The 14,065-nt window shown below is 40.5% G+C and overlaps 1 protein-coding gene across 1 annotated transcript in view; it reads right to left on the bottom strand.

Moving 5' to 3' along the window:
• The window catches only part of si:ch211-130h14.4 (uncharacterized), a 181,094-nt gene that overhangs the window by 44,551 nt on the left and 122,478 nt on the right, over positions 1 to 14,065 (bottom strand). Inside the window, exon 8 of the mRNA XM_059986043.1 lies at positions 13,750 to 13,845. Coding sequence (XP_059842026.1) covers positions 13,750 to 13,845 — 96 coding nt within the window. The remainder of the gene's footprint in view (positions 1 to 13,749; positions 13,846 to 14,065) is intronic.

The raw sequence follows: 14,065 nt of genomic DNA on the forward strand, positions 1-14,065 counted from the left end.
GGCAAACAGAGTGGCAGAGCTCAGGATCATGCCCTTCAGCCCATGATAACAGTGCCAAACATGATGTTAAAATACACCAAATCTCTTCTGCCTGCACATGATCCATGTTCCTCCATTCCATGCTTTCCTAAAAGTCTATTAAACATTACCCTTGACAACCCATTCCAGGACACGTAACACTTCGTATGTAAAATAAAACTTGTCACACAAATCTCCTTCAGACATACAGTATATCCTGGTGAATCTCTTCTGTACTCTTTCTAGCAAGAACATTATCCAGCACAAGATGTTATTCAGCTCACCCTGCTGTCTCTTCTCTAGAAAGTTCTCAAACATAAAAACTTGCCATGTAAACGTGTTCCTCCTTGCAATACTTTTACTTCTGATGTCACTTTTTTCCCCAAATATGCTCATAAAAACGTTCGAACACAAGCAAGAACATTAGCAGTTGCATATCATTCTGCCCTTCATGTCTCCTTGTCTTCATTGTGACTTTTCACCTATTCACTTTCCTGTACTTTCACTAAACCCCTCATTTCCTTAATATTGAGGTCTATCAATATCCATCTTGAAATACTTAGACACTTGGCCTCCAAAAATAATTCCACAAATTTACTGTCCTATGGATGAAAAAGTACCTTCTCATCTCTGTCCTGAATGGTTGACACCTTACATTGAAACGGTGCTATTTGAATCTTTGGTTCAAGCTCTGCAAGTATTTTCAATGAGATCACTAATTAGTCTTCTAAATTCAAATGAGCGTAGGTGCAGTCTACATATAGTCTCCTATGTTTGCCAACCCTGCCAAGCCATGAATTTCTCTGATAAAACTTTGCTGCATCCCCACTCTTGCCTTCGTCAGGTAGGAAGGCCAGACCTGTACATAATATTCTAGATGTTTACTCACCAATGACCCGTGTATTTGTTGTGGCTCCTTTTTCTCAAATCCCATTGCAATGAAAGTCAACATAAAAATGTACCATGATAAGTGTCTCTCATCATCCTGATGAAGGATCCTCTCCATTGAGTCTGCCTGATCAGCTGAGCTCCTCCAGCATTTTGTGTGTGTTACTCTGCTTTGTCCATTGCTTGCTGAGCCTGCATATTAAACATCAGTTATTCACGTTCATGGACATCACATCTCACTGAATACGGACACCTTCCAATCTCTGAGCTTGAATATTTTGGATATTTGGGAACTCTCCCTTTGAGCTCCAAGCACATCAGAGACTTCTTTTTGTGAAGGTTATAGAATCATACACTACAGGAGGAGTTCTGTCAAGCCTGTGCCAGCTCTTTGAAAAAACTGTCCAAATACCCACTCCCCTTGCATCCCCCACTCATTCTGAATTTCACTGTTGAATCTGATTCCACCGTCTTTCAGTGACATGGTCCCATCATGACAACCTTCCATCTTTCCCATTGTATTTTTTGCCAATGACTTTAAATGTGTACCATTAGCTCTCCAATCCTCCTGCTAGTGTAAATATTTTGTACTAATCTACTCTTAACAAACCTGCTTATGATTCATGAGGTTGCATATTCCAAGTAAACTTGACAGCTCCTTTCCGTATTCATTTCCAATCTACCCATAACACTACAGTCTGCTCATTCACTGGTTACTATTGGTCTCCTTTGTACTAGAACAGAGAACAACAGCACAGGAACAGGCCCTTTGGTCTATAATTTTGTGCTATACTCAGTAATACAGTAAGTAAATGCTTACCTAAGCTAATCCCTCTGCCTATACTATGTCCCTCTACTCCACACACATTCATGTGCAAATCTAAGACCCTCTTAATTTGTCTCCACCACGACTCCTGGTCGTATGTTCTAGGTATCCACTATTCCGTGTAAAGAACTCCTCCCCTCTTACCTTAAATGTATGGCCTCTAGTATAGACATTCCAAGCCTGTGAAAGAGGTACTGGAGGCCTACATACTCTTATAACCTTGTCAACCTCCACGTCCTTCCTTTCATGGCATGACCAAAATTTGAATGCAATACTCCAAATGTAGCCTAACTGGAAATTTATAAAGCTGCAATATAACTTCCCAACTCTTGAGCACCATGCCTCAAGTAATCAAGGCCAGCATGTCTTCTTTACCACTCCGTTAACCTGTGCAGCCACTTTCAGGCTGCTAAGGATCTGGATCCAAGATCCTGCTGCATCAATTGTCAAGGGATTTGCCAGTAACAATGTACTGCCCTTTTATATTTTATTTCTCAAAGTGCCAAGCCTCAGATTTGGCCGGATTAAACTCCATCTGTCATTTCTCCACCCACAACTTCACTATATCCTACAGAATACTATCAAAATACGTTTGCTTTCTCTGGTTACTTTTGGTTCATGTCCCTGACAACACTTTAGTCATGGTGCCACAGTGATCACTCTGCATTGTAAATCAGCTGGGGCAGCATTCCAGTCTAGCATGAGATTTGAACACGACAAGTACGACACCCAAGTACATTCTGGAGGGCGACTGCCTTATCAGTGATGCGTGTTGGCTTTCAGATGAGCTATCAAACTCAGGTGGATACAAAAGATCCTGTGATGCCAGTTTGGAAGAGGAGGGTTTCTTCATTGTCCTAAGGCAATATTTTTCCCTCAATCAACTGATTACCTAGACACCATCAATTACCTTGCAGTTTGTGAGGGTACGCAATTTACAGAGTGGCCAAATTCTTGGTGATGTTATAATAGTGATACATTTCAAAATTCTCATTCATTGCAAACCTGAGGCTGTGAAAGGTGCTGTAGAAAACCTCCTTTCTTTCTGGGCTTACTATTTTCTCTGAATTGTCTAACTTACTCTGCACTCAGCGAAGAATTTAGAGAGTTTAATTGCATGATGTTTGTGCCAGTCTTAAAACAAAAGGTGACCCAACCTAATCCCATTTTCTGACACATCATTCATAGCCTGTAGATCACAGCCCTTCAGGTACACAAGGCAGTTTATAAAGTGTAATACAGGCTTCAATCTCTACCACCCTCTCAGAACTGTGGACTTTTCAACCATCCTATTGAACTGTCATGCACCCCTTACTGCCTTTTGGACATACCCTCCAGGGTCCATCACAATGTTCTCTCATTTACTGCCTTTCTGCATCTCCCCTGCTTTACTACTGGTGGAGATGGAGGGGGTGAGTAACTTTAAATTCTTTGTTGTTATCATTTCAGAGGACTTGTCTTGGTGAAATTACGAAGAAAGCATGGCAGTGCTTCTACTTCCTTAAAGGTTTGTGGTAAGGAAATATCAATACCCTTGAATGGAAAATTCTAGAAAAAGCAGTGGATATGGCCCAGTCCATCAGTGATAAAGCTCTCCCCGCCATTGAGCACACCTACACAGAGAATGCAGCATCCATTGTCAGGGACCCCCGCCACCCAGGTTGTGGACTCTCTCACTGCTGTCATGAAGTAGTGGTGTGTGAAACTGTGGAATTCATTGCCACAGGCAGCTGTAGAGATCAAGTGTTCATGTATATTTAAGGCAGCATTTGATAGATTCTTGATTGGTCAGGGCAAGAAGAGATACGGGGAGAAGACTGGGGCTGAGAGGAAAATTGAATGAAAGAGCAGACTTGGTGGCACAAATGTTTCTATTTCCCCCACATCATATGATCTTAAGGTTGGACAGGAGCCTCAGAATCCACACCAACAGGTTCAGGAGCAATGAACACCCCTCAATCAAAAAGTAAACACAAAGTACAGTGCAGATGCTGTGGTCAAATCAACATGTACAAACGTTTCGGCCCAAAACGCTGACTGCTCCTTTCAACGGATACTGCCCGACCTGCTGCGTTCATCCAGCTTGTTTGTACCCCTCAATCAATATGTTCTTGAACTAGTGGGGATAACTTCATTCAATTTCACTTGCCTCATCACTGAACTGTTCCGACAACCTATCGACTCACTTTCAAGGACTCGTCATCTCATGTTCTTGATATTTATTGTTATTTCCTCTTTTGTATTTGTACAGTTTGCTGTCTTTTGTACATTGGGTGCTTGTCCACCTGTTGGGTGCAGTTTTTCATTGATTCTATTGTGGTTCTTTAATTTACTGAGTATACCCACGAGAAAACAAATTGCAACATTGCATATGGTGATATACATGTACCTTGATAATAACTTTACTTTGAACAGCATTTCCTTCACACATCTTTGCATTAAATTTGATTCACTACTTTTCTGCTTAAGTCACCAGTTGAATGATACCCTCCTGAAGTCGAAGTGTTTCCTCCTTACTGAAGACTGATTTTGCTTTATCTCAAAACGTCTTTATTATTCCCCCCCACCCCATATTCAGATCCAAATCATTAGTATATGCCACATACAAGCAAGGGGCCAGGTGATGAGATTTGTGGAAACTTACTACTACAAAGGCACCCATCAGTATTTACCCTCTACTTCCAAGCTCCCAATAGCAATTCTTTGTATTTATAGTTTTCAAAAAAATTATTATTGGGTTTATTTTTTGTTCCGTATAAGATGCAGAGTAACAATTATATTGTCTCCTTTATACTTGTGTATTGGAAATGACATCAAACAATCTTGAATCTTGAACGATAGCTTGTCCTTTGCTCTCAGCCTCAACATCATAATCTTTTAAATCTGGCTCGGGGTTTATCGTCAAGGTCCTCACCACCCAGGCCATGCTCTATTCTTACTACTACCACCATGCAGGAAGTGCAGGAGCTTTGCATCCCACAATCAAGTTCAGGATCAGTTATTACCCGAGAACCATCAGGCTCTTGAACTGGCACGGATAGCTTGAATCACCACTACTCTGAACTGATTCCATAACCTACCAGACTCACTTTCAAGGACTACAACTCATGTTCTTGTTGTTTTTTTTATCATTTCAATAATTTGTTTTCTTTTGCACAATGGTTGCTTGTCAGTCTTTGTTTATGAGTAGTTTTTCAAAAATTCTATTGTAATTCTTAAGTTCCTTGTGCATGAAAATAAATCTAAAGTTAATACATGGTAACATATACATACTTCGATAATACATTTTAGTTTGATTTTGTAAACACCAGGAAATTGATAAGAAATTCCCAGAATCTTTAATAGTCATTGGGGTCCCTAATTTAGGGAAGAAAGTACTGCACTCCTCCATTGTCGTCATTGTCCACATTCTCTCCAAATTGTTCAATAAAAGTTTTACTGTTAGTTATGCCAGAATAAAACTTTATCTTCACAGTAAGGACCATTATACACCCACCAAAATATAGAAGAGAAAGAGATTTTCTGAATGGCCAACGCAATGGAACACTGATTCCAGGAAGTAAGGGATTCAGGCCCTAGCGAGCTCATTCACTTGCATCATAACCTCGTAAAACACTAACACATCAAAAGATTTCAGATTAAGCTCTGGCTTCATATTGAATTAATTCATCAATTAATCCTTTGTAGCTGGATGCTACAAGTGATATCAGTAGCCAGGCCTAATAAGGTTTTTCCAAAGAGGAGGCAGGCTATTAGCTGAAATTACCTTGGTGCCTGAATACACCAAGTTTCTTTCTGTAGTGTGAATGCCACATCTTTATATTTTTTTCTGGGAGCATAGAACAGATTGCTCAGGCAAGTCCACAGTTTATGGATGAATGAACACATGGGTTGGAACTAGGTTGGGGGAGCTAATGAGCCCTGATAATTCCAATAAAAGTGGGCATCTCTGGAAACTGCTGGGCTTGGGCTAACTGATTCAAATCTATTTCAAAAATATTTTTGGTTTTGTTTATGCTGATCAAGATATAAATGATAAATCATTATGGTGCCATAACAACAAATTTTCCCTCAATGTCAACAAAGGAACTGGTCATTGACTGCAGAAAGTGTATGTGGGGGGACAGTGCACATGCTCCTGTCTACATAAATGAGGTACGGATGGAAAGATTTGAGAACTTTAAGTTAGTAGCTGTGAATATCACCAATAACTTGTCCTGGTCCAACCATGTTGATGTATTAGCCAAGAAAATTCACCAACACCTCTACTTCCTCAACAAGCTAAAGAAGTTTGGCAAGTTCCTGTTGACTTCTACCAGTTTTTATAATGAACCACAGAAAGCATTCCGTCTGGATGAACATGGCTTGGTAACAGAACTGCTGTGTATTTGACCAGAAGAAACCGCAGAAAGTTCTATACACAGCTCAGCAAGTCAGCAGAACCAGCCTCCCCACTATGGACTCTGTCTATCTTACTGTCTCAGGAAAGAAGAAAGAATGCCCACCTGCCTTGGAATTCTTTCTCTCCCTACCTTCTCCTGTCAGCCAGAAGATGCAAAAGCCTGAAAGCATGTAGGCACAGGGAAAGATTCCATCCGTGTTATCAGACTCTTAAACAGACCTCCTGTATGATACAAGATGGATTTCTCACCTCACAACCTACATCATTATGATCTTACACCTTGTTGTTTATCTACACTGCACTAACTGTACACAAGACAAGCTTCTCACTGTACCTTGGTACACATGACAATAATAAACCATACCAATACCAGTTATACCCATTAGCAAACAGATGTGCATTGAATCTGAGTCCAATCCACATCTAATAGTCACCTGGTTATCAGTGCTATTGTGACTTTTGCCAAACTGTGCACTGCTGATGAAATTGCTGAACCCAATGCAAGCTTACCTCATTACTACCACTGGATTCTGTCTCAGGGGGACTAAGCTGATCAGTACAAACTGAGCCCACTTTCAGTAACAACCAATGAACACACAGAAGGTAAAGCCATAAGCCACTAGACTGGATTGAGTGAGTTTGTCACCTGCTTCCTTTTCTCAGGTGAAAGCCATTTCAGTGACTAGCACAATTTCCTCAACAAATGGACAATTCATTGGAGGGAAGAGATTGCTCAAATAATCAACTACATGCACAACTACTCTTTCCTTTCTTTGGTAACAATGTTAATATGTGCTGCATTGGCGAATGTTACTCAAATTGCTTCAAAATCTGCATAAAGCCAATGCTAAGGCCATTGAACACTGTAATCTTGCTTCCCCTATCCACTTCTGTTGTTGCATAAAAACCTGCTGGGGAAGATCTCACATTTTGAAGAAGTGTAAGGTAGTGGAAAGTGACCTGGTTGTCTGTATGTCATTTCACCTAAATGTTATTGCTGTTCACTTAAATTGTGTTTTGCTATTATGCATTTCACTCTGTTACATAACAGTAAATTTGACATCCCATTCTGAAGTTCAGATTTTTTAAAAATGTAAACTATTAAATTTATTATTGTCATACATACAGTGAAAAAAATTGTCTTGCACACCATTCACTCAGATTAATTCATTACAATACATTGAGGTGATATTTTGATGTTATTAATTGACAAGCCTTCCAGAGTTTCTAGCATAAGTTAATTTTTTTACACAGTTCATGCTGCTTATATTTTCCTTTACAGTACAAATTTACAGTACTTGTACTCTCAGGGGCTGGTTTGGGGAACAATACGCACATCTGAGTATTATCAGCAGCGCATGAATATTGTCTTGAATGTATTTGAACAACTCTGACTCCTGTCAGCTCCATAGAGCAAAGCTGTTATTCATAATGAAGCACGTCAATCGATTCTTAAAAGAGCAACGCACAAACCTTGTGTTAAGTGCATCAAGGGCTCATCCTTCCCCTCTCTGGTTGTATATGCAGGAGGCACTGCCTCAAGAAGGCAACGTCGATCATCAAAGACTCCCACCATACACCAATGTCGTCTTTTCATAGTTACCATTGGGCAGGGAATAGACAACCCAGGAGACCCACACCACCATGTTCAAGAACAGCTACTTTCTTTCAACCATTTGTTTCTTGAAGAAACTGACTCAACTCTAATCACTACAGTTTAACAATACAAAAACCACTTAGATGGTACGTAGCTCAGGACTCACACTACCAGGTTCAGAAACAGTTACTACCCCTTAACCATCAGGCTCTTGAACAAAAGGGGATAACTACACTCATTCTAGTTCTGGTGTTCCCACAGCCAACAGTCTCACTTTAAGAACTCTTTACCTTGTTACTTCATGCTCATTATTTATTGTTATTTATTTATATTTGCATTTGCACATTGATCCTGTTTACAGTTACTGTTCTATAGATTTGCTGAGTATGTCCACAGAAGAAGAATCTCAGAGTTGTATGTGGTGAAATGTATGTACTCTGATAATAAATTTTACTTTGAACTTTGGACTTTAACCTACTGACCCTCAATCTGTAAAACATCTTACATTCCGAAGGCAAGAATATTCTTCAATGTGGTTGACTCTCGTCTACCAGAATTGATGAACCCTTGCATATTGGAAATTTATATTTTTGGGAAATATACATTTCCCAAATGTAAATACAATTGCTTTACTTCATTCACTATGCCAAATAAATCAGTATATTCCCTTACAATATATCGACCATATTAATGCTTCATTTTAAACACTGCATCTGCAAAACATTTGGATTGTGCTCCTTTCCAAGTTCTTCACAGAGGCTGCAGTGAGCTTCACTTTGTTCCTCTGCACATGTGCTCCTTGCAGGTTGACAATACTCAAATGGAGCAAGGGCTCGAATGAAAATATCTGAATCTTTCTCAACAGGAAACCACTTTTTCTACTTTAGTTCTTACCCTGAAAAATACATAATCACCTTACAAACACACTGCTGCTGTGGGTAAAGGAAACAAACGTTTTGGTCCTAGAAACATTTCACAACACACAGTGCAAAAACTGAAATCCTAATCTTAACCTTATAGCTCTTCAACTGGAAAAGTAATAATTAGAAAAAAAGTAAATAGGAAAGAATTTTTGGAGGAATGTTGTTTAAGTAGGTGGTCAGGTTGTCAAAGTACCTAAAACAGCTAATTACAAAAAGGAAGTAGAAAAGACTCAGCCTATTGTAAACATCAAAGGTAAAAGTGAATCTTCATGATCTTTTCTTCCTCCCCAGCTCACTTTCCTGTTTCCACCACCACCCACTTCACCCCAACCCCCTCCCCATTCTGCAGCTGTTGGCTGCTCTTTAAATGATTGGTGTCAAAGTTGCCTCCTCGCAGCCCATAAAATTACAGTGAATCATCATGGGAAGGTGTCAGTATTTTTTTGATAAGTCTTCTGTTCTCTACCTCTCCCACTGAGCATTTGACAATGGCAGCTTGTTTGAAGATGAGACCTTCACATTCAGAGAATGCCCCGTGCCATCACAAGGAGGCAGAGGTAGGTGCTGGCCTTCACATTAAGCTAGTTTAATGACAATGCTTATCCCTACCAACATTTTCAGATTGCAAGGTTAAACTCATCTGTTCCTTTTAAGATAGCTGAGACAGAATTCAAAGCAGCAAATGCAGTCTGAAATTATCCCTATGTAAGTTGGCATTGAAGCAATCATTGCTTTCAAAGGACTTTCGTTATGCACTCGCAGATTCAATACAGACAGAGCTGGGGACATGGCTGGGCTGCAGTTTCAGTTAGAGAAAACACCAAATTATAATTGACTGGTAGCTCATGCTATCTAAATAATGGTGTTGCATAACGAATGAATATGTTGCAGACTACCAGTGAAAGCACACCCTCAATCGCACGTCACGGAAATCTCAGTCACACAGAAGAAAGGCAAGCTGCATGGCATAAAGTGAGGGACCTGATAGGCCTCCTCACTGCTGTTCCAGCTGGCAGAGGCCAAGAGTAAGGCTGTATTCCTGCCCTCATGCCAGGGATACCATGCACAGTAAATGAAAACTAATCAAAGAGGAAGATGATCAAAGCTCAACAGAAGAGAATTTAAATGTCACAATGCAGATCCTTCAAAATAAAGATAAGCTGCCCATACTCTCTTGTTTATGACCTACAAAATACTAGTTCTGATGTAGGGCATGGTGTAACTCAGGGGTCGGCAACCCGCGGCTCCGGCGGCTCTTTCATCTCTGTGCTGCGGCTCCCTGTGGTTTGTTAGTTTTTGAAATGTAATTCGAAATTTGAAGATTATGGTGATCTTGTACAATCTAAATAAAACGTTGTGGAGGCCCCATTTCCTGGCACATCCGAACCGGCTCACAATTAGCCACCGTTCCGGCTAAGGGAGATAGCCTACGGGGGTTTGTGAGTACATGTCTTTTGGAGCATCCGTGCCCACAGGGACGGGTTGAGGGAGGCTTTAAAGCAAGGCTGTTTAGTTCGAATAAAGTTATCTTCGACTGCAGTGTTGTTATTTTAGTGCTGCGTGTAGCACACCGCTACGTGTTTTTTATCGCTATTAATATACATCACCACTGCCAATGCCTGACACCCGCCAGTGCGCGCTTTCATTTAATTCTTCGATCCAAGGTAGGCTAACTATGGAGTAACCTTCAACCCAACGTCTTTTTTTCGGAGTTCAAAATGTTTTTGTTGCATGCAGAAATGTAATTTCGTTTTCTCTGCAGGAGTTCATCAATTTCATAAATGCAACACATTATAGTTTGTTTATACATAGCATAAAGACAAAAAAAACTGTTGTATGCAGTGTTATTTCATTTTAAATGTCAAACGGGTTTTGTGGCTCCCAGTGTTTTCTTTTCTGTGGGAAATGGGTCCATATTGGCTCTTTCACTGGTAAACGTTGCCGACCCCTGGTGTAACTGGTGAAATTAAAGGGTTGTAAAGGAAACAACCCTTTAATCTGCATTCAGGTTGGCCCAACCAAATTAGCATCAATGTCAAGTAACTGACTAGGAAGCAGGCTACGTAGATCTAGTTTTGTGCGAAAAGGTCAATTGATAACTTTGTTATAAAAGAGCTCAAAGACCACAATAAGATGTAATTTTAGATCAAGTTTGAAACTGATAGCTTCTGATAGGGAAAATGAAACAATGAAGTTATGGGTTGCAGGTCATCAGGGGGTGGATCGGGGAAATGCATTATAGGGTGCCTGATGCTTTATAAGGTGTGACAGTGGAGAGGCAATGCCAAGCATTCAAATAAATAATGCACAATGGATAAATATTCATTTAAGGTTCAATGGCACAAGAGAAAAATTACACTCATTCCGATGGGAAGCTCGTTGAAGGTGAGGTGTTGCACTGCAGTAGGAAAGGCTGAGAGTTGAGAAGAGTGTGGATGTAACATTCTCCCTGGCTTGAACCCAGTATGGACTGGCTTTGGTCTGTGGTGCATTCCCTGATTATTCAATTTCTGAGTGCAGCTGGATTTGAAAAATGCCTCACGAGTAACTGAGGTAAAGGCATTGGGAGTCAGAAAAGCCACATACAGTGCTTAAGATGGTTGGAAATGAGGATGCCCATCAACTCCATGCCAATCGTTGCCATCTACATTAATTCCACTTGCCTGCATTAGGACCATATCATTCTCTGTCTTGTCTCTTTGTCATCGATAATCTCACCTGGACTGTACACACGGCTTTGTGGTACAAGAAAAGCACAACAGCATCTGCACTGAGGACATTTATATCAGCAAGTGCAGAAAAAAGGCCTGGAAGGTCATCGGGGACACCAGTCACCCCAACCATAAACTGTTTCAGCTGCTTCCGTCTGGCAAATGCTACCACAGGATTAAAGCCAGGGCATACAGGATACGGGACAGCTTCTTTCTGCAAGCCATTAGATTTTTAAATTCACATATCTGTACATTGCAAAAGAGTCATAATGCAAAGAGTTTTACTCCCTCACGTTTTGAGATGGATGTAAGATCGAAATTAATTTTAAATTCAAAATTCGAAATGCCTCTTAGATGTCGTAATTGTATCTGACTCTGTCACCTCCTCAATTCCAGATATCAACCACTCTTTGAGTAACTCCTTCAAAGTGCAAAAGTTCAAAGTAGTATATTTATTTTCAAAGTATGTGTAAATATTACAACCTTGATATTTGTCTGCTTACAGGCAGCCACAAAGCAAGAAACCTGAAAGAACCCAATTAAAAATAAACACCCAATGCATGTAGAAAGAGCAAACAATAAAAGCAAGCAACAGCATTCAAAACCAAATTGAGTCCATGGACCCGAATCCCAGAGCAGCTGGAGTAGGCCCGTAGCCTCGGTCTCAGTTCATCATATAGTGGGGCAAATCATTGCGAAGCTCACAAACACAAAGTGTCACAGAGAATATAGTAAACATTTGCAAGAGTGAACAAAATCAGTCTGATCCTTGCCTCTGGTCCCAAAACCCTGCTTTTCTCATCTATCTGGGGCAGCACTTAAATCATCCAAACACTGGGTTGTGTCCCACACTAAGACCCAGGCCCTGCTGCAGTGATACGCTCGGGGTCTATGTCTCACAGCCCAGCCCAAAGCTATTTTTGACCTTTCCAACCAGCGCTGATCCAACCTTGCTCCTGGTTCAGGTGGACAGGCATCAAAACTCCTCTGGCTCAGCTCTTCTCTGAATTGCCCACTCCAACTCCAGCTCTGACTCGGAGTTTGCAATGTGCCACTATGGGCCATCCATCTAGTCAGCTTCGTCTTTGCTCGCCTCTTCATTGTTTGTGGTGATAATTTACCACAATGTACCTCAGAAAAAGTGTTATTAATAATGTTTTTAGTTGAATTTCTTGCCTTTTGAACTACCAGTAAGCTGTAGCCTGACTTCAGTACTGCCGTTATAAACCAAAGGTCCATTGTAAGTCTCCTAACTCTTACCTTAAATCAATGCCCTTTTGTTTTTGATACCTCTACTATGGGAGGAGATGCCAGAAAATAACAATTTAAAGTAAAAGTAAAATAAAAAGGCAGATTCTGGAAATCTGAAATATAATCAGAAATCCAGTAAATACTCAATAGATCAGGCAAAACCTTTCGAAACATTTTGGTCTGCTGGCTACTTTATCACTTTCCTATAGCGTATATAAAATTTTAGCATTTTGGCTTGATGAAAGGAATGCACTAAAGGGTGTGAACACTTCAGACTACTTGGAAGAGGATAAATTTAAAGTATAAGGGGTATGTGGCTCAGCTCTGGTTCACTTATCCTTGCCTGCCCAACACTGGTTGAACACCCAATTGTGGAATGACTTAATCAAAGCATACAATTCAAGAGTAATCAGTACAAATGCCTTCTTTCACTCTTTCCAGCTTTTACTTATTGTAAAGGCAGCTGAAAAATGCAAGGCTTGGATTTGTTTTGTGACAGGTGATTCTAGCCTGGCTCTCCAATAAATCTCCACTGTATATTGATTGCAAAACAATCCAGGCTGACTTCTGATCTGTCACCCACCCGTAGCTGGCCAGTGAGCAATGCATCTTGCCGTCACACTGACAGTCAGGCCCACACTTTGTTTACCGACTCCTCTACAGGCTCCAATGTAACCCAGCTTCTGAAGGAATGAGTTGACTTTGACAGCAGCATGTGAGAAAGTATACTCAAATAAATCCATCCATCCCAGAATGCTCACTTAGTTCAATGATGCTGCAAACTGGCCAAGAGAGTGATTTTTCATCACCCTTCAGATTTTCTGTTGTTTGCTTTTGGGTTTTGCAAATGTATTACTTTAGGTCAGAATGCAACGTGTTAATGGTCTTTCTATCACGAGTGCAGAGAGGAATGCCTAGCATTAGACGTTCCTTATTCACAATGAGCATCCACCTCCCTCCTGTGAGTTGTAAAAAGGCAAGGCAAGCAGAGTTTCTAGCACCTGCGCACTTTAGGTGACAGCAATTAATTAGCTGGAGAGGAAAAGGAGTATTAATTCTAACACTGGGCGGTGTATCTGCTACTGAAAAACACAGCTAAATAGAGGTAGTGGGCCTGTGGGTTTGGCACCTACCTTGGGAAACATTTGCTCAGATTCTTCATGCACTTTCCTTTGTTTACTCTTGGCATGGTTTGTATGTTGCAAGGATGGCAATCTTGGAAGCTCGGTCTGCAAAGAATGTGAATGAATGATAAATCCGGTTAACTGTTTGTTAATCTAAACTTCAAGTTGTGATCATTTAACTCCCTTTAAGAGAATGCTGTAAAAATCACAAAATCTCACTTTTTGCAATTTGGAACAGTTCTACTACCTTAATTAAGCTTAAGTTCTTAAGAAGATTAAACACATAAGAGTCGGCTCAAAATCCCATTTGAAACACTGATTAAAA

The sequence above is a fragment of the Hypanus sabinus genome, chromosome 12, assembly GCF_030144855.1.
Source record: "Hypanus sabinus isolate sHypSab1 chromosome 12, sHypSab1.hap1, whole genome shotgun sequence".
In the NCBI taxonomy this organism is placed as follows: domain Eukaryota; kingdom Metazoa; phylum Chordata; class Chondrichthyes; order Myliobatiformes; family Dasyatidae; genus Hypanus; species Hypanus sabinus.